The 21848-nt window shown below is 45.8% G+C and overlaps 1 protein-coding gene across 1 annotated transcript in view; it reads left to right on the forward strand.

Annotated features, from left to right (window-relative positions):
• Positions 1 to 12084, forward strand: part of Cnga3 (cyclic nucleotide gated channel subunit alpha 3) — a 30610-nt gene extending 18526 nt beyond the window's left edge. Inside the window, exons 4-6 of the mRNA XM_052193403.1 lie at positions 3504 to 3608; positions 7537 to 7643; positions 10685 to 12084. Coding sequence (XP_052049363.1) covers positions 3504 to 3608; positions 7537 to 7643; positions 10685 to 12084 — 1612 coding nt within the window. The remainder of the gene's footprint in view (positions 1 to 3503; positions 3609 to 7536; positions 7644 to 10684) is intronic.
• The last annotated feature ends 9764 nt before the right edge of the window (positions 12085 to 21848 follow it).

The following is a 21848-nucleotide window of genomic DNA, read 5'->3' on the forward strand; positions in this document are numbered from 1 at the left end:
GCTGGATAGCAGGAGTTTTGAAAAGCCAAAGCCTGTATGTAACACATAGCCTGCAAGCCCAGACTCTGCAGTGTCCAGTGGACCCAATAAGCTTGTGGGCAGCGCCCTCTGCCGGTGACATTCGTTAAGAGCGAGGACTTGTCTTTGTCCTTGATTAGCAAATTGAATAACTCTTTGTTCTTATGCACTTTCAAAAGATAAAATTATCTTTAATATCTCTCAAGTCTTTTTTATCCACAAAACTAGAATCAGGTGTCTCTAAAACCAAATAGGATCTCAGAGCCGTAGCCTGCAATGACTGGGCAGGACTAATGACTGGAGATCAGGTACAACTCAATCAGCTAAGCTTGGCACTTTGTCCTATGTGAGTCAGATAGATGGCCATGGCTAACAGGGTGTCACTTGGCTGCCGTGACCAGCTGAGACTTGGCTGCATGTTAAAGTACTTTGGTACTTGGCTGTACTTTGCTAAATGAAGCTTTCTGAGACTCCTACAAAAGTAGCTTATAGTTCCATACCTGAAAACTCCTTTGTGAAGGAGGGCATCCCCAGGCTTAAGTAAAATGAAAACACTTTAAAAAAACATATTTATTGACAAAACATCAAAGGGTTAGACCAGTGATAACAGCTCCTACTGGAGATGGAAATGGTGTCAAAACCAAGAAATGACACAGCTCCTCCTGCTACAGTGGCTTCTTCTTCTTCTTCTTCTTCTTCTTATTATTATTATTATTATTATTATTATTATTTTCTTCCTCCTCCTCCCCATCCCCCCTTCTTCTTCTTCCTCTTCCTCCTCCTCCTCTTCTTCCTCTTCCTCCTCCTCCTCTTCCTCCTCCTCCTTCTTCTCCTTCTTCTTCTCCTTCTCCTTCTCTTTCTCCTTCTCCTTCTCCTCCTCCTCCTCCTCCTCCTCCTCCTCCTCCTCCTCCTCCTCCTCCTCCTCCTCCTCCTCCTCCTCCTCCTCCTCCTCCTCCTTCTTCTTCTTCTTCTTCTTCTTCTTCTTCTTCTTCTTCTTCACAGGTCCATTAGCCTAGGGATGGTGCCACCCACAGTGGGCTCCCCTCACATCAATCATAAATCTAGACAATTTCTCACAGAGGTGTCAACAGGTCTGAGTATCCCAATTCATACTCTCTCAAATGAATCTGGATGTGTCAAGTTCAGTTAAACCTAACTAGGACAACCAGTTCCAAGGATTAGAAAAGTAGACTCTTTTCTTTTTCTTTCTCCTCCTCCTCCTCTTTCTTGCATATGTGTATGTATGTCTGCATCCGTGAGGGTGCACACACCTGTGCATGTGGAAACCTGGAATTGAGCCTGGTGTCCTCCTCCATCACTCTTCATAGTTTTTGAAGTAGAGCCTCTCTCTGAACCCAGAGCTCATCGATTCGAAGCCAGCTTTCCCATGCATGTTCTGCTTCTGCCTCTTGGGTGCTGGGATTACAGCAGCCGCCATGTCTACCCAGCTAACACATGAGTTCTAGGGGTCCAAACCCTAGTGTTAGGCTTGTACAGCAAGCACTTTACCCACCCAGCCAACCAGCTCCGCAGCCCTGCCACAGCACTGTAAAGCCAGATATAACTGCATTACAGCCAGCAACAAATATGGGCTCTGCGTGCCTGCAGGGTCAAGGATGTCCCCATCACTACAAACAGGGGTGGCGGAGTGAGGGGAAGCAAAAATTGCTCCTCTAAAATCTCCCAGGAGATCACAGCTCTGTGTTGGGAATGGTGAGACCCATTCTTGACTTTTGATCTACAGATCTGCAAGATAAGAGGTTCATCTTTTAAATCTCGTCTTCAGATAGCAATGTATGCTAAACAAATTTAACTGTTATTTTAAAACTCCTTAATGATTCACTTATCTTGGTTTCATTTATTTTGGTTTGTCAGACAGTGTATCCTAGTTAGCTTCAGCTATTGACTGGACACAACCCAGAGTCTTGTGAGGGAGTCGGAAATGAGAGATTGCCTAGATCAGTTAACCCCTTGCAGTATCTGTGAGGGATTGTCTGAATTAATGGTTGATCCAGCCCACTGAAGGCAGGACTATCCGCTAGGCTGTTGGGCCTCAGTGTGTGAGGAAGGTAGCTGAGGATGTCAGAGAGAGAGAGAGACAGAGACAGAGACAGAGACAGAGACAGAGAGACAGAGAGATACAGAGAGAGACACAGAGAGAGACAGAGAGAGAGACAGAGAGACAGAGAGACAGAGAGAGAGAGAGAGAGAGAGAAGACACGGACAGAGACAGAGAGACACAGAGACACAGAGAGACATAGAGAGAGAGCTAGGTTCCTGCCTTGAATTCCTGCCCTGACCTAAAAGTGTAAAATGAAATAAACTCTTTCCTCTCTCAAATTGCTTTGGGCCATGGTATTTGTCTTAGTTGGGGTTTTACTGCTGTGAGCAGATACCATGACCAAGTCAAGTTTTATAAAGGACAACATTTAGTTGGGGCTGGCTTACAGGTTCAGAGGTTCAGTCTATTATCATCAAGGTGGGAGCATGGCAGCATCCAGGCAGGCATGGTGCAGGAGGAGCTGAGAGTTCTACATCTTCATCTGAAGGCTGCTAGCAGAATACTGACTTCCAGACAGCTAGCATAAGGGTCACAGTGCAACACCTACTCCAACAAGGCCACACCTTCTGATAGTGCTACTCCCTGAGCCAAACATATATAAACCATCACAGTATTGATCATAGCAACAGAAAGCCAACTAGAATAGACAGGGTGTCCTATGTAGCAAAGGCTGGACTTGAGCTTAATCCTCCTGCCTCAGCCTCCCATGTCCTGAGGTTACAGGCATGTACCCCTATACATGGCCTTTGCAGTCAGCTTTTTAGCAAAAACCGACTTAGCTAAATCCATGACATGTGACTTTTAAACTTCTGCTTCATGTTTCTACCTCAGTGTGAATTTCAGTTGCTTCAAAATGTCTCTGGCCTCCGGCTGTGTGTAACTTCCCAGGGGTTAGTGAAAGCGAGTGATATGTTGTATGACATTAGCCTGAGTCACTCATTTCTCAACACTCTGGCGGAGTGATACCCTTACCTCGATGAGTCACAACGAAATCAGTAACTCCCTCTTCTCACAAATGTAGCGAGAGGTAAAGGTCAAGAGCGCCAGAGGCCAGGGCTTCCACGTTCGGTCCTACAAACTGCCTCAGAGGCACTGAGCTGCCAACATGCACACTTCCGGCCTCGGTTCCATGGAAGGCGCGGGTGGGCCCTGGGAACTACAAAGCTCTCCCCAGGATTCAACTGCACCCAGGCCAGCACTCGGCTATGCTGCCTTTCATTCCAGATCAAAGCCTAGTGGTCAGGAAGGATGCCCCGGGGCATGTGGAACTGCCCCATATGACCGCTTGGAACTCAGAAGATCCTGCTGTGACCTACACTTCTTCATCCCCCAACTTAAAATTCCTCTCAGGTCACTAAGTTAATGAAGGTCTTTAGATCCCTTACCTGGAGCCCTTTCCTACATATGTCTGTGTTTCCATCAGGAAGAAGGACCCCATTGTGGTAGACCCCTCCAGCAGCATCTACTACCGCTGGCTGACGGCCATCGCACTGCCGGTCTTCTATAACTGGTGTCTTCTTGTGTGCAGGTAGGCACAGGAGGGGAGAGGGCAGCAAAGTCTAGGAGTGCCGAGTCTTACCAGAGAGTTTTTTCTTGTCAGGCACCATAAAGTTCTGTTTCAGTGGTTCTCAACCTTCCTAACCCTGTGATCCTTCATTGATACTTCATAACTATAATTTTGCTACTTTTACTAATCTTAATATAAATATCTGATAAGTAGGATGTCTGATATGTGACCCCTGCCGGGATCATGAGCTGCAGGTTGAGAACCACACGTTAGATTCTCCATCTGTAAAAAATTGGAGACAACCCTGATATGGCTGTCTCCTGAGAGGCTCTGCCCAGAGCCTTGCAAATACAGAGGCAGATTCTTGCAGCCAACCATTGGACTGAGCGTGGGGTCCCCAATGGAAGAGTTAGAGAAAGGACTGAAGGAGCTGAAGGGGTTTGTAACCCCATAGGAAGAACAACAATATCAACCAACCAGAGCCCCCTCCCCCCAGAGCTCCCAGGAACTAAGCCACCAATCAAGGAGTACACTGCATATGTAGCAAAGGATTGCCTTGTCAGGCACCAATCATAGGTCCTTGGTCCTATGAAGGCCCGATAGATGCCCCAGCATAGGGGAATCAAGGGCGGGAAACTGGGAGTGGGGTGGATGGAGGAACACCCTCATAGAAGCAAGGGAGGAAGGATGGGGTGAGGGTTTCCGGGAGGAGGGGAAACTGGGAAAGGGGATAACATTTGAAATGTAAATAAAGAAAATATCCAATTTAAAAAAAAAAAAAAAAAAACCTCAGGCCACTCACAGAGGACTCTGAAGGTGCTCTGAACCATGGGTGAAAAGGGCCCTGAGAGGGTTCGGGCACTCTGAAATCTGTCTTTGGGTTATGTAAGGAAGGGACAGAGGCTAGTCACTGTTCTGAGGTGGTTAGGGAACCAGTTTGAGTGAATCTGAGGCTGAGTAAGCGTTCAGTGAAGATGCGCTGGGAATGGCCCTCTCTGAGAGTAAATTCTGAGCCTCTGGTTTCCTAGGCAGGTTGCCGTGTTGGAGCCATGGCATACTCTGCTAGTCTTCTGAGGGTAGATACGGACGGGCTTTGGGGTGCTCTTGACTAAGTGTGTGAGAAGGAGCTGGTGCTTTTCTGCAGAAGATCACAGGTATTAGGGTTTCCCCTGGGTGAGCTGGTGAAGGAGAGAACATAGCAGGGACCTTCACTAGCAAGTTACACTGGGCTCGTGGGGTACGGAGGTTGGAGCCACAGGGCTGAGCTATAACTTTCTAGTAGGCATCCCCTCCCCCACCGTGGGAAGACTGCTGCTGTGGGCACTGGGGCAGGATGATTCCACCTTGTGGTTGGGGAAGCGGCAGGGGCTTTCCTAGCAAGCCTGCAGGGTGTGCACTAGAGGAAACCTCGCAGGCCTTTAGAGCACTCTTAAACATGTTGCTAGGTAAGGGCGCAGTGAGGGGACACCCTCCCTGAGCAGATCTGCAGACAAGGAGACCCCACTACTCCTCTCTGAAGCTAAGGAAGAGGTTCGAAGGCCCTTTCTAACAGGACAAGGACACAGGGTCCATTGTCCCTCCAAGAGGAGGCACAGGGTTAGAGATGTCCCCAAGCGAGCCTATGAGGAAATCACACAGAGACAGGTTTCTCTGTACTTGTGAAAGAGAGCTGGGCAGGGGTCAGGGGTCTCCTGAGACAACCAGGTACAGCCCTTTGAGAGTGACTGTGCTTTCTGGTTTACCGTGATGCAGGAGAGCATCTTCTTTGAGTAGACAGTGGGCCTTGGAGTGTCCTGGGAAAGTCTGTAAGATAGACACAGCTGGCCTAGGGGGCTCCGCAGTGACTTTAGGACATCATTCCCTCACTGGCATTCAGAGAACACCTGTGTCCCTGCAGTCAGTCAGCTTTCTGATGATATGACAAAAACTAAATAATGTAAGAGAAAAAACTTATTCTAGCTCAGAATTTCAGAAAGGTCACTGGGTCACTGACAAGACAAGACACCAGGGCAGGAAAGAAGGAAGTATAGAGGAAGGGAACAGGCAGGGACCTAATAGTCCTTTTAAAGGCAACCCCCCTTAACCTACCAACTGAAGATTTTATCACCTCCTAAGCATGCTACAGACTGGTGGACAAGCCCATGAGCCTTTGGGGGGTACTTGCCATCCAAAGCATAACAGCACGCAGGTGGATGTGGAAGCTTGGGGGTCAGGCCGCTGCCTGTCTGAGTGTCTGTGAGGCTGGTGAATGGGGAGAGCATGGGAAGGCCCCTCCTGGCAAATGGGCAGGTGGCAGTGCTGCTCTTGACACGTGACCTAGACTCTGGGGACACAGGTGTGAGTTGAGATTCTTTTTCCAAGTGTGCAGAAGACTTGAATGGCTAAGCAGGCTGCTGTTCTTTAGGGGTGAAGAGGGAAACTTGGGGTGATGTCTGTGTAAGAAACAGCAAACAAGAAGTAAAAGGCAGAAAAATATTCTCTAGAATATTTTGGAATATGACTCTAGAAAGAACAGGTTCTTAACCCCTTTACCTAATGTCACTCCCTGTTTTTTGTTTGTTTGTTTGAGTGAGTGAGTGACTGAGTGAGTGAGTAGGTGGGTGTAAAGCTGGTTGGGTAGTTGGTTGTAGTTTCAGTGGTTGTTTGGGTGGTAGTTTGGTTGTTTGGTTGTTTGGGTAGGTGGCTGGTTAGGTAGTTAGTTGATTGGTTGGTTGGATGAGTAGGTGGTGGGTGGATAGATGGTTGGGTAGCTGGTTGTTTTGGTGGTTGTTTTGGTGGTTCTTTGGTTGTTTGAGTGCCTGGTTGGGTAGTTGGGTGGTTGTTTGAGAGGTTGTTAGAGTAGTTGTTTGGGTGGATGGGTGGGTGGTTAGGTGTGTGGCTAGCTGGTTGGGTAGTTGGTTGTTTCAATGCTTCCTTGGGTGGTTGGTTGGTTGGTTGATTGGTTGGTTGGTTGGTTGATTGGTTGGGTGGTTGGGTGGCTGGTTGCATAGTTCTTTGCTTGGGTGGATGGGTGAATGGGTGGGTAGAATATTTATTTTGCATTCTATCATTAAATTCACACTACACATCTAAGTCCTCAGCTCTTCTTCCTATGAGCCCAGTGACTGGGACAGCATGAATTATCTTAGCCTGGAGTGATTCCACTATGTTGTCATGGGACAAACTTTTCCTGGGCGCACAACACACACACACACACACACACACACACACACCCCTATTAACTCCAGAAACCCATGATTCCAACTTGGTGAGCCAATTAGTTTTATTGGAATTATTTACAGGAATCTGGGTGAGGGTTATTTACAGGAGCAGAAATGACTCAAAGACAGCTGTAGCACCAAAGCCCAGCCCTGCATGGGTGACAGCTCATGGAAGTTGGAAGCCTGGTGCCCATTTCAGCCTGCAGGCGGCTCAGCAGGTTGGAGTCCTTTCTCAGAGTCCTTTTCAGTGGCCCAGTTGATCTGAGCCTCTTCCTGGCAGCTCATCCAGTCCTTGTTTCTTCTAAGAAGTTCAGTTGGTCTCTCTGCTTCTTCAAGGCTGCTTGACTTGTCTGAGGTTTTTCTTTGCAGCTTGGCTTCCTGAGGGTGACTCTCAGCAGGCTTTACTGTTTACATACTTCATGGGGAGGGAGGGTCTTAGTGAATATGTTCAGTTTCAGGGACTTCCTGAAGCTACTCTGAACTGTCTACTTCCTTTATTAATGAGCATCCATGTAGTATCTCACCTCCCTTTAGAATATCTGTTGCTTTACCTCTCTAGAAATCCTATCTTAAGAGGGTTCCTTCTAAAATAGAAGGTTTTCATCTTGGAAGAAAGTGCTATGTAACTTGTGTAACTCTGCGGGAAGAATGGCCGCTGGTTATAATGAGCTTATTCACAGCACAGGGCAGGGCAGGGTCTGTGCTCTGAACGAGGCCATCCCATCACATCTTGCACTTGGCTTCTTCAGGGCTTGTTTTGATGAGCTACAATCAGAGTACCTGAAACTGTGGCTGGTCCTGGACTACTCTGCAGATGTCCTTTATGTTGTGGACATGCTGGTTCGAGCCCGGACAGGTGAGTGTGCCCCAAGGACTTGACTGGACAAGGTCACAGGCCCTTAGTAGGGGGACCATAGAGTACTCAAGAAGATCCGTGTTAGTGGCCTGGATGTTACTTACCTTTGACCAAGAGGTGCCTGAGAGATCTGGAGACCACAAACACAAGTGGGTGCTGGTGTCTTGATACTGAATCCTTCAACAAGACCCGATCAGGGGGTTAAGACACCTGGACTCTGGAACCTACTGTCCCAGCATTATACAAGCAAGTCAGGGTGGCTGTCTGGACTTCACTTTTGTCACCTGAGACAAGGCTAAGCTATCCTATCAAAGGACCCTTCAGTACTGCCTGTGTGATGTCCTCCAAGTTCTTCTCTTTAGAAATGTGAAAGGTCCAGGAAACACTAATCTGTCACTCTCAGGGGAGTTTTACTTCTATGACTATTCTGGGATATTTTATTTTATTTTTATAAAGTGATATGTCTAAGTCTGTGAGTGGGTGTATGCATATGAATGTAGTACCCACAGAGACCAGAAGAGGGCATTAGACCCCTGTGATGGAGCTTGAGTTATAGGCATTTGTGAGGAACCAGACATGGGTGCAGGGAACTAAATTCAGGGCAGCGAGTGTTCCTACCTGCTGAGCAATCTCTCCAGCTCCTCGAAGACGTTTTAACACGTGAAGAAGTGAAATTCAAAATGGAGGCCTAGGACCATGAGTTCTTTCAAACACCCTCTGGTTGGAGTTCAGACACACCTGTGCTCGGGAATTAGGGCTGCTCAGCTTTTGGGGATCTTTTTCTAACGTACACTAATGCCTCACCTAACCTTGTAGAGGCCCTTCTTACTGCTGCTAAGATTTTGGAACGAACACCCACAGTGCCATGCTCAGTGGGAACACACCAAATCGCACCACGTAGCTATGACTCACGCAGCCTCTCGGCTCCTCTTGCTTTCCCAGTACATGAAACAAGAAGCAAGGTTGTCTCCACCTTACTGATTCGGAGACCACGGCCCCAAGTCCATATTCACACCCCAGTCAGGCAGAGTGGCAAGCCCTCCTTCCCCCCACTGGTGCTCGGTGCATTAACTTAGAGGACCTCCGACACACAGCTTGAGGTGGCATGAATGGCCTCCGCAGCAGTCACACTGGTATACACAGGCACAGTGCTCTGTAAGCATCCATTGCAACCCTGCCGTTTGTCCCAGGCAAGCCTCAGAACAACACCTCCCCCTCACTCGGACATCAGCTCCATCTCTTCTTGTACTTGGATGCTGTCCTTGGCAATGCCAGATTCAGCAGGAAGCTGAGGGAGATAGGGGTCAAGAAACCAGGTGGCCATGATCACAGACCAAAAGGAAAAGAGCTTCAGACTGGGAAGAATCATAGCATGATGAGGAGTCCCCAAACCAGAATGCTATGCAAGGCACTCCATAGACACACATGTGCAAGCGTCATGGCTACATAGGGTCCTCCACAGATGTAGGCACAAGCACCCATGGCTATGTAAAAGCATCCATAGGTACATGCACAAGTGCCTAAAGCATCTATAGATCCTGCACTCCATAAACACATCCACAAGCACCCATGGCTGCACAAAACACTCCATAAATACATACATAAACACCACAGCATCCATAGATTCTATACCTGGATCTCTGCCTTAGTCAGGGTTTCTATTCCTGCACAAACATCATGACCAAGAAGCAAGTTGGGGAGGAAAGGGTTTATTCAGCTTACACCTTCCATATTGCTGTTCATCACCAAAGAAAGTTAGGACTGGAACTCAGGCAGGTCTGGAAGCAGGAGTTGATGCAGAGGGCTTGGAAGGATGTTACTTACTGGCTTGCTTCCCCTGGCTTGCTCAGCCTGCTCTCTTATAGAACCCAAGAATACCATCCCAGGGATGGCACTACCCACAATGACCACCCCCCTTGATCACCAACTGAGAAAATGCCCCACAGCTGGATCTCATGGAGGCACTTCCCCAACTGAAGCTCCCTTCTCTGTGATAACTCCAGCCTGTGTCAAGTTGACACACAAAACCAGCCAGTACAAGATCCAATCAACCAAACAGATATTTGGAAAAAACGTTCTGAGCTGAACATTTACAGATTTTATTTCTCCTGGTCATTATCCCTACACAACAAGATATGGTTTCATAGCATTTATGCTGTATGTATTGAGCACTATAAGAAACCTAGAGAGGGATTTAAAATAATGGAGAGGATGTGTATAGGTAACATGCAGATATACAGCATTCCATGGAAGATACTTAAGCATCTGAGGATACTGGTTCCCTTGGGAGCAAAGAGATTAAGGCATCCTGGAACCAGTTGCTCTGTGGATGCTGAAGAACAATTAACACGAATAACCTGAGGAATAGGAGCATCGGAACTTGTATGGGTCGTGTATGAATGAGGACAGCCTTAATCTTCACTTTTAGCAAAGGTCTTGTGTTAGCAGCTGTGACATCTTGAACTTGTATAAGTGCCTCATGGCGTAAGCTCTGGAGGACAAGCCCAGCACTGTTTCGCTGAACACTAGGACTGGTGATACCACCAGCTTGGCAGGCTTTGACCTGAATTTTTGAGGTTTGATGATTCCTATTTCCAACTACATACAAAACACAAAGAGAGACTAACATTAGGGAAACTCACGTTCCCTCACCAGACACAATCTCTAATAGGTTTGTCTCTTAAAATTGAACCCTCATTCCTTGCTTTCATCTAACATCCAGTCTATTTTCAAAGTTACCCAATTAATTTATAATTTTTAAGCCTAAATAGATAACTGGGGAAGTAGTTCAGTTATATAACTCTAGCTTATACAAGGCCCAGGGTTTGATTCCCAGCAGAGGAAAAAAAATCAAACAGAAGAGATTAAAACATTTAAAAAAATACCAGGGTGAATGTCAACATTGATGTTAGCTATGTCTAATATTTGTTTCTGTCATAGATACACCACTGTCTGTTGTCTGACCATGATGGGAAATGTCTTTCTGTAGGCAGTTTAAGCCTCTTTGGTGCCCGAGTGACTGTCCCCTTCTCCGTCCTTAGGTTTCCTTGAGCAAGGCTTAATGGTCAGGGATACCAAGAGGCTGTGGAAACATTACACAAAGACCTTGCACTTCAAGCTGGACATCCTGTCTCTCGTCCCCACAGACCTGGCTTATTTAAAGTTGGGTGTGAACTATCCAGAACTGAGGTTCAACCGCCTACTGAGGTTCTCCCGGCTCTTTGAGTTCTTTGACCGCACAGAGACAAGGACCAACTACCCCAACGTGTTCAGGATAGGGAACTTGGTTCTGTACACCCTCATCATCATCCATTGGAATGCCTGCATCTACTTTGCCATTTCCAAGTTCATCGGTTTTGGGACAGACTCCTGGGTCTATCCAAACATCTCCAAGCCGGAGTATGGACGTCTCTCCAGGAAGTACATTTACAGTCTCTACTGGTCCACCTTGACCCTGACCACCATCGGTGAGACCCCACCCCCCGTGAAGGATGAGGAGTATCTCTTTGTGGTCATAGACTTCCTGGTGGGCGTCCTGATCTTCGCCACTATAGTAGGCAATGTGGGCTCCATGATTTCCAACATGAATGCTTCCCGGACAGAGTTCCAGGCTAAGATCGATTCCATCAAGCAGTACATGCAGTTCCGGAAGGTAACCAAGGACTTGGAGACTCGGGTTATCCGCTGGTTTGACTATCTGTGGGCTAACAGGAAGACGGTGGATGAAAAGGAAGTGCTCAAAAACCTCCCAGACAAGCTGAAGGCGGAAATTGCCATCAACGTGCACCTGGACACGCTGAAGAAGGTCCGAATCTTCCAGGACTGTGAGGCAGGGCTGTTGGTGGAGCTGGTGCTGAAGCTTCGTCCCACTGTGTTCAGCCCCGGGGACTACATATGCAAAAAGGGGGACATTGGAAGGGAGATGTACATCATCAAGGAGGGCAAGCTGGCTGTGGTGGCTGATGATGGGGTCACCCAGTTTGTGGTCCTCAGCGATGGCAGTTACTTTGGGGAGATCAGCATCTTAAACATTAAGGGGAGCAAGTCAGGGAACCGCAGGACGGCCAACATTAGGAGCATTGGCTACTCAGACCTGTTCTGCCTCTCCAAGGATGACCTGATGGAGGCCCTCACCGAGTATCCAGATGCTAAGAGGGCTCTGGAGGAGAAGGGTCGGCAGATTCTGATGAAGGACAACCTAATTGATGAGGACCTGGTCACAGCTAGGGTAGATACCAGGGACATTGAGGAGAAGGTAGAGTACCTGGAGTCGTCCCTGGACACCCTGCAGACGAGGTTTGCACGACTCCTTGCTGAGTACAGTGCCTCCCAGATGAAGCTCAAACAGCGGCTCAGCCAGCTGGAGAGCCAGATGAACAGGAGGGGTCATGGCTTCTCACCTGTCAGGGAGAATTCCGAGGACGCTTCAAAGACTGACTGAAAATTCACATGGCTCTGCTTCCTGCTCCCCCAGGACCAGCTGTCTGTGACACACTATACAGCCTTGTGGTAAAGGGTACCGTTGTGGTTTCACCTCAGGACTGCTCATTGTTTGGGAGTGCTGTGGTGGCAGGGGTGAGCCTTGCCTTCCTTCCCTGTGAAATGGGACTCATGGCTGTTGGCCCCATGACGTTCCAGATGATCATGAGGTCTGCGTGATACATGGCAAGGGTTGCGGCTTTGGAAAGCATTAAGAATTCCCAATCAAGTGTGTGAATGTTGGTGCATGTGATTCTAATGTTTTGAATTATGTTTGTATATGGGTATTGTCTTAGTCAGGGTTTCTATTCCTGCACAAACATCATGACCAAGAAGCAAGTTGGGGAGGAAAGGGTTTATTGAGCTTACACTTCCACACAGCTGTTCACCACCAAAAGAACTGGAACTCAAGCAGGTCAGGAAGCAGGAGCTGATGCAGAGGCCATGGAGAGATGTTTCTTACTGGCTTGCTTCCCCTGGCTTGCTCAGCCTGCTCTCTTATAGAATCCAAGACTACCAGCCCAGAGATGGCACCACCCACAAGGGGCCCTCCCCCCTTGATCACTAATTGAGAAAATGCCCCACAGCTGGATCTCATGGAGGCACTTCCCCAACTGAAGCTCCTTTCTCTGTGATAACTCCAGCCTGTGTCAAGTTGACACACAAAACCAGTACAGGTGTGTTCAGTTGCCAGTGGAGGTCAGGAGAGGGTGTTGGATCCCCTGGGCTGTTACATGCTGTTGTAAGCTACCCAGCATGGGTGCTGGGATCCTGTCTTCATTAGGGTTACTATTGCTGTGATGAAATAACATAACCAAAACAAGTTAGGGAGAAAGGGGTTTATTCAACTGACACCCCACATCACAATCCATCATTGAAGGAAGTCAGGACAGGAACTCAAACTGGGCAGGAAGCTGGAGGCAGGAGCTGATGCAGAGGCCATGGAGGGGGGCTGCTCACTGGTTTGCTTTTCTTAGCTTGCTAAGCCTGCTTTCTTACAGAATCCAGAACCACCAGCCCAGGAGAGTCCTACCTGCAATAGGCTGGTCCCTCCCACATCCACCACTAGTTAAGGAAATGTCCCACAGGTTTGCCTGCAGTGCATCCTAGGGAGCCATTTTCCTCTCAGGTGACTAACTTGTGTCAAGTTGACACAAAAACCAACCAGCACAGATCCAAACATGTAGTCCTTCCCATATTTATTGAGGTGAAGGTCCTGCTCTGTTACTCAGTCCAGCCTTCAACTCCCATGCCCAAGTGTTGTCCCCACGCCAGCCTTCCAAGTAGCCAGGACCATAGGCACGCAACACTGTCTCCAGCCCAACTAATTTTTTACTAAATCTATGAGATGTTTAAGCCTCTTAGCCTAGCTATCTTATAAATGGACATTTATGGGGCTGGTGAGGTAGCTCAGATGGCTATCTGAGCACTGGCTGTTCTTCCAGATGTTGTGAGTTCAATTCCCAGCAACCACATGGTGGCTCACAACCATCTGCTGCCCTTTTCAGGCAGGTGGATTTATATGCAGCAGGGCACTCATACATTAAATAATAAATACAATTACCAAAAAAAAATATAAAGGGACATTTATTTCATCTCCTTCCTTATTCTCACTTCACCACCATTATGGAAACACGACAGGGATATAAGTCAGTGTGAAAACACTTCCCCAGTGTGTGCAATGGCTCTGGGTTCAATCCAAACAAAAAACTAGCAAACAACAAGCAAAACTGAGAACACCAAACACAAACTTATAACTTAGTTCAACTTTATACAGGACAGTTTGGGCTGCATTTCTGAGCCTGGCATCTCCCCACAAGTGTACCTACTGGGCCCCTGAATATGTTGACATTGTAGTATCACAGCATTGTAAAATGGAGAGCCTTTCAAGCCAGGGGAACAAACCTGGACTCCCTGCCATCCCGCCACTGCGACATCTGGCCATTTGGTGGGCAGCATTGTCTCACCTCTTCTCATTTCTCAGTGGATTCAAAGACAGCCTTCCTACTTATCCTAGAAGTCAGCCCTTGGAGTAAGAACCTCTTCAGGCTGCCAGTGGCAGAGAATTGGCAGAGCCCTAGAAGCTGGCAGGCACTGAGTTTGGTCGGTATCTGAAAAGGGCGTTGCATGGTGAGATTTCTCTGAGAAGTCTAAAGTGGATGCTAGCCCTGACTGTCACTACAAAAGTGGCCTGGTTCTGCTGGAGTCACCTGTCACCACCTTTTCTAGCTTTACATGGAGAACCGTGTTTAAGTAGAGACGTTTAGGCAGAAAGTTGGGGTAGTAGGCTGTTTTAAGAGTAGACAGCTAAGGTTGGAAAGATGATTCAGTGGTTAAGAGAACTTGCTGTTCTTCCAGAGGAGCTGGGGTTGATTCTCAGCACCCAAATGGTGGCTAACAACCGTCTGCAGCTCCAGTTCCTGGGTATGCAATACCCTCATCCGGCTTCCATAGGCACCACACACACACACACACACACACACACATCATACACAGACATCCATGTGGGCAAAATATCCATAGACATAAATACATTTTTTTTTTCAAAACTGAAAACAGAAACTTAAAGGTGAGACTCATGGCCAACGTCCTTGTTTTGTTTTGTTTTTTTCAAGATTACTTATTTATTATATGTGAGTGCACTGTAGCTGTTGTTTTTTTAAGATTACTTACTTATTATATGTAAGTACACTGTAGCTGTTTTCAGACACCCCAGAAGAGGGCACTGGATCCCATTACAGATGGTTGTGAGCCACTGTGTGGTTTCTGGGACTTGAACTCAGGACATTTGGAAGAGCAGTCAGTGCTCTTAAGTACTGAGTTATCTCCCCAACCCTGCCAATGTCCTTGTAGCCTGCACCTTTACCCTAAAAAAGCTTCAAGTCTCCATGGTACTGCATTCTCAGGCTGTTAGCTAGCTTGAAAGCTTGCAAATTGCAAGAACAATTTTTTTTTTTTTTTTTTTTTTTTTTTTTTTTTAACTAGCAACCAGAACTCTGTCACATTTTTGCTCTTGGGTTCTGCGGTTGTGAACCAGGTGTTCCATTCTTCACTTCAACGCAGGCTGGAAGTTCTTCTTCCTTCCCATCCTTGTTCCTTCTTTATCTTCCTTCCTTCCCTCTTTCTCCTCCATCTCCCCCTTTTTTTCTACTAAACAACCGTCTCCCAACCCTTTCCTGAACAATGTTGACGTCTTGGTGGGTAGATGCCATAATCTATAATTGAATCCTAATGTACTTCATTATATACTCTATGTTCAATTATGCATTTGGGTCTCTTCGTGTGGGTCACATGAGCATTTCTTGTGGGGGGCATCTGATGTTTAATGCTTTTAAATGGTTAGAAGGTCTAGATCTATTAAAGAGCATAGATTCAATTTCATATCATCAGCAGAATGTAATCCGTAATGCTATGTATTTTATAACATTGAATATTTATAACAACGAATACATTTTAACAGTCTCGGCTATCAATTATGCCTGCATCTATATTTATATAGGAAAGATAAAGATCCGGATTAAAATGTGCTAATGGCTCCTGCTTCAGTTCTTGTCATGGGGAAGATTCAGCCCCAGGGTACAATCCTAGAACAATAGCTTCCCAAGAAAGATCAGGTGATGATGAGCAGGGGCTGTATCCTCCTGGGAAGGCACACACACAGCCAAAAGCACAAGAGACAATGTCCTGGGTACACAGAGACATGAGCAGAGGCTTACTATGGCCTTGATTCTAAAAGCAACAAAAAACGGAGCTATCAGAATGCCAAGACAAAGGACAAATATATGACCTACTACGTGCTCTACCAGAGAGCATGTATCAGAGGAAGTGACTGCTTGGACAGACTGATCAGCAGAAATGGATGCAGACATTATTCAGGAATGGTAAGTGCATAAAGGAGCTGTCTACCCCCCTAGAACTCATACCTCCCAGGGTGATATTCCAGGAACTTAGAGACATCTGCAATCAAAGGGATGTGGGCGATATTTAAGGAGTGGCATTGCTCTGTGGGTGAGGGTCTAGAGTCTGAACATAAAGCTAGAAGCCACTGCCTCTGCCAGACCAAGCAGTGGCTGCTATCACTGCACCACTGCTAAGTGGTGCTTAGGCTCTATAGTCAGAGGATTATGTAGACAAGCAGGAGAAAGTCCACTCACTCCCCCTCTGTCTGCCTTCTGATCTTGCCCAATTGCCTTTTAGAGAAAGTTCTAGAAGAATGAGGACAGCAAAAAGAACCTTGAATTTACCTGGCAATGTCTTCCACGTACTTTAGGCCCCACTTTCCATGCACTGGGGACACATCCAGGAAAGAGCCCTAAATCAATAAGTCAGCAGTCAAGGCGACTATTCAAAGATAACATGTACATGAGTGTTTATAATAGCCTCATTTATAAACACACCACACACACACACACACACACACACACACACACAGATGGAACCCTGTTGCTACTCAACAGGCGGAGGGAAGAAAAGTGTATTCACACAATTCAACACTGCCCAGCCATAGGAATGAACACGCTGTTACACTGATTCGTGTAAACCATTCTGTTGGCATGGCATTCTAGAGAAAATAAATCATGAAGATGGAAAGGATCTCAGTGATCATCAGGATCTGAGAAAGGCTGATGGATGGTCCCCAAGGAGCTAATTCCTGTGGTGACATAATTTCTTATGGTATTGGTGTTCTAGATACGTGATGCTATGCATTTGCCTGGACTCGCATAGCTATATGTCATTAAGAGTCAACTTTAAGCCAAGGATAATGGTATATATCTATAATCCCAGCACTTAGGAGATAGGGGCTGGAAGATCAGATATTCAAGGCCAGCCTCAGCTACATATAGAATCTGAGAATAGGCTGAGCTATGTGAGACCTTATCTTAAAGATAAAAAGAGTAAACTTTAATGAAAACAAAATTTTCAGTATAAATATGGATGTAGCATCATTCTAGGAAGGAAAGAAGATTCTAACAAATGAATCTAGTTGTATTGCAAACACATGGCCTAATCTTATTGAAACTTTAGAGCAAAATGATGGTATCTTTTAAAACTGTAAAATAAATCCAAAGACACAAGAAAGTGGCACAAACACTTGTCCTAGTTGTACATTCTTTAAAATGGGGTTGATGGTGAATAATTCTGAAATCACATGTATACTATGTATGGGGGAGTGGGTAATAGAATGATGGTAAAAATGGAAGACAAGCTTACCATAGAGAAAGAAATTGCAAGCAAGTAAGAGGATGCTCTAGTTTCATTTCTGTTGCTTTGACAAAAAAAAAAAAAAAAAAAAAACAAAAAAGCAACTTAAAGGAGAAAGACTTTATTTCATCTTACAAGTCTAGATTACAGACAAGACAGGAACTTTAGACATCAAGTCACATTACATCATTACATCCACAGTCAAGAGCCAAGAAAAATAAATGCGTGCATGCGTCCTTGCTTGTTCTCAGTTTGACCTCGATATTCTCATTTGGTTCAGATTCCCTGCCTAGGGAATGGGCCACCCACAGTGGGCTGGATCCTCCCACATCAATCAGCAAAGACAATCCCCTACAGACCACAGGCTAACCCAGTATAGATAGCCCTTCATTGAGCCTCTCCTCCAAAGTTGGGTCAAGTTGACAAAGCCACCAATCACAAGGATCAAGAATAAACCCTATAATATAAATTTGTTTCTTTATATAGATACAGACACGGGGATCATTTGTGTGTGTGCACATATATATATTCCTAGCTCTGATTAATTTTTTTTTTTACAAAGAACACAGTAAATACTCATTTTGGTATCTAAATATCTTTTCTCCAATAAAAGGAACCAGGATGAGTCTGGAGCTGGAGAAGAGAAAAATAAACGATACACCTGGACCATCTTGTGAAGCTAGAATGTGCTGGAAAACCACAAATGGGTGTGTCAAAAGGACACAAAACTCTTCCAAAATGGTTTGGCCAGTGGCCAAAATGAAAGCCATCTAGCAATTTTTTTAAAAAAAATTCAAATACCATTAGACTCTAATAAACAACCAGATACATAGGCTCATGAGCGAGAAAGGACAGATATGTTTACGAGAGAATTCTAGGAGACATCTGTGAATTATTTGATGTAGATAGAGCCACACTCAAGTATCTTAGCGCTAAAGCTGGAGCCAAGATTCTGTTTTTATATTAATTAAATATATCGGTCTTTGATTTTTTTTTTTTTTTTTACCATGTCTGGTATCTGTGTCGCATTGGGGCCCTTTCAATTGCAGCATATTTATCCACACATAGCTTTGTTTATTTCTGACAATTTCATCTCATAGCAAAATATTTGGCTTGAATTTTTGTTCTTGTTCTGTTTGGAAAGACTACTTTTAGGTGAACGTGGTTGAGAGAGGTGAGACCACAGGATTCAGAGACTGTTTAAGCACCGTGTGACCTCTGTACAGTGACGCAGGTGGCTCCTACACCCAGAGCTTGACCTGGAGACGTGTCCTTACTACCCACATCACGGCAGCACAACTCTGACACTGCAGATGGCACCTTTTGCAGACACTAGCACACTATAACGTTAACCATATTTTTAATTTCAAGCTCTAGAGTCTAGTTTTGCCCATTTTTGAATTCTATATAAATGTCACAGTTTTGTTTTTTTTAGATTGATCTGCGATGTCCAAAGTGGAAGAGAAGTCTATGAGAGTCTCATGGCTGCATATTATTGAGTGTCGAACGTAGCAGGAATTATCCGTTCTGGTTAGGGACATGTGTACGATTTCTGTTCTCAGTCACATTGCTGTAAACTTTTTGTAAATGTCTTTGGCGAGGTCATGTACTAATTTTACAGGGCGTAGACGTGTCTACCTATAGACCAAGCACTTAGTTATTTTATCTCATGTTTTCTCACAAAGAGATTAGAGTGTTTGTGAGTAAAACCTTTCAGAATCAGGTTCATTTTGACCCCAGAGGATTTTTTTTTTATCACTGCTTCAAGGAGTCTCTGAATGGCTCAGTGGAGAGGAGTCCCTACTCTACCTTAGGGTTTTACTCTGGGGCTACTGGAATGAGGAAACACACAGGTGCTTGTATCAGAGATCCCCATGGTTATCCTGTGCTTCACCACCTGTGTGCCAAAATGCTGAGATTCCGCTTAGCAAAACACATCTAGGAAACAACCCCTATGACGGTTGGTTCTGTCAACATGACACAACTCACCAGGGGAACGTCTCGATAAAGGATTATCTATACCCAGCTGGCTTGTAGACATGTGAGAGATTGCCTGTGGAGAGATTGTCAAGGTTGAATGCATTAATAAATTTGGGAAGACCTAGCCCACTGCGGGTGGCACCATCCCCTAGGCAGGGCGTCACAAATTGTATAAGAATGCACATATCAGGTTGACCACAAGCAAGCAAGGGAGTATGCAGGCACTCATTTTTCTCTGATCTCAAATTATCTGCTCTATGAGAGAAGTCTAATGTTAAATACATCAAGAGTTCTCATAAATCAGTAACAAAAGGATGAATATCAACCCTAAGCACATCTTGCCATTCCTAGCCTCTTCTAGTAGAAGCTTCCCTTCGAAAAACGCATGAGTAGATTTGGCAGCTGTGGTTACACAATGTCTCATCCTCAGCCAGAGCTCAGGGGTCAAAATGGTCAACTTACCCATTTGTTAATACTAACAAATGATGCCACTGTAAAATGATGAGACAGACCAATCAGGTCACAGTGTCAGCGATTTGGAACAAAACACAGCAACAACACAATACTTACCTGTGAGAACTGAAGCCATAAGATGATGTGGACAGAAGTCACGAACTGAGATATCAACCTGATTTGGACAAGTTGAAGTTCTGAAGAGGCAGGATCAGCTCACCATTGGCTGTGAGAAACTCCCCTAGGCTCACCCACCAGAGCCCTTGGTCCTTCTATAGTATGGGTGCCACCATCACCAAAACTCATGTTGAAAGTACATAATAAACCCCCACATACATAAACCATTAGGATAGATAGCCCAAATCAGTAGCATCAACCAATAAAAAATATTAAAGTTTCATATCTTGTAGCATTTTTAATTGGTAACACTCAATGATTTTTCTCTTGTATTCTCTTTGGTTCATTGTTTTCAGTGTGTAATTTAGTGTATCAGAGGTTAGTAACCCTAAATCTCAATATATATAATCTTTTTATAGCACAAAGGGACACTGGAGATGGTTCAGGCGCCCACATTCTGCACATGATCAGGTGCCCACCCAAGGCTTTCAGCCATTACCTGTACCCACAAAGGTCTCACTCAGTGTCTGAACAGTGAGCTGAAGATAGCCTTTCAAGTCACCTCCTCACATCCCCACAGAGTACCATGCATCTACAATACCCATTTGCTCAGAACTTCAGGAAGAGGAGCCTTACATCAATTCAAAGGAGAAAAGTAACCATCTCTAATTCTGCACTTTCGTCTTGTCAGCTTTATGGGATTTGGGATCAACAAAGAGGAGACACATCTCGGGGAGAGCTTGCCTTTTCCAGGAAGAGTTAACTGAGAAGAGAAGACTCTTCCCTAGGGAGGATAGAACTAAGGGGTGGCTCATCTACAAAATATCTGGGGTGGGGTCTTGCTTGCCTGACTGCCTGGCTGGTGTGTGCATCTATCCTGTTGACTGTGCTGCCTCTGCTGCCACCACCAGCCTCTGCAGGCATCAGACTCCAGCTTCCAGGGTGCTCCCAGGGCTTTAGCCCTGGTTTAGGACTGCTGAGGCCTTCAGTTTCATGGGTCAGGACCCTGAGAGGTTCTCAGCCTCTGCAGCATGCAGACACTTTAGCACATCTAGTTTCAGGGTGGAGGCATGGGGGTGGAATGGGAAGAGGAAAGTGGAAACAGTAGCCCTCAACTGAGCAGTTGCTTCCCGTGACAAGTACACTCAGAACAGTTGCCCATGCAAAGTAAAATCAAAGTAAAGTCACGCATACAGTCCCTTGGGACTAATCTTTAGTACACTGTTGAGGGGTCTGTGCTTTCTCTCAAACCTGACTCTTCTTTATACAATGGAGTCAGCCCTGTTTTTCTTCTCGCTAGCCATACCAAGGACTCATCACCCCCTACAGAAGGGCTCCATCTAAGGGGAATATTAGGTGCCACCAAGCTTATCCAGATCTTCTGATTGGTCACTGTGTATAGCCCAGGATGTCATTAGGAGCAGCACAGACAGAGTCCTCACCTGTGGTGCAGACTGGCTCGGAGCCACAGGAAAAGTTAGCCTCTCTTTAGTGACTGTGTTTGCTCAGGGATGTCACGCACAATTGCTCTAGTTGGGCAACTCCACCAAAGCACACCTGTGAAAAGATTGTTCTGTTGTTTGGATTATGCCAAACTTCCAGCAGATGGCAGTAGAGGATCTCATTCTAATAAGTGATTCTCCGCCACAAATGCTCTTAATTTCTAAGTCATGTCTTTAGCCCCAAGACAGGGGGTTCCTAATCATATGCCACAGTTCAGCTCCCCCACACTGCTGCAGCAACACCTCAAAATGATATACTCCATTTCTGAGCTCTTTATCACATATTAACTTTGTCAGTAGCAGTTGCTAGTGGATAACTTACTGTCTCAAAATTAGAACTAGTATAAAATGCCTTAAGGTTTACAATATTGCAAACAAAGAAACAAAAAACCCTGGGATATCATGCCTTCAGACGAAGGAATGGTGAGACACACGTGCCATGTCAAAGGACCTGGGTTCAATACCTAGCACC

This window comes from Apodemus sylvaticus, chromosome 9 (assembly GCF_947179515.1).
Source record: "Apodemus sylvaticus chromosome 9, mApoSyl1.1, whole genome shotgun sequence".
Taxonomy (NCBI): domain Eukaryota; kingdom Metazoa; phylum Chordata; class Mammalia; order Rodentia; family Muridae; genus Apodemus; species Apodemus sylvaticus.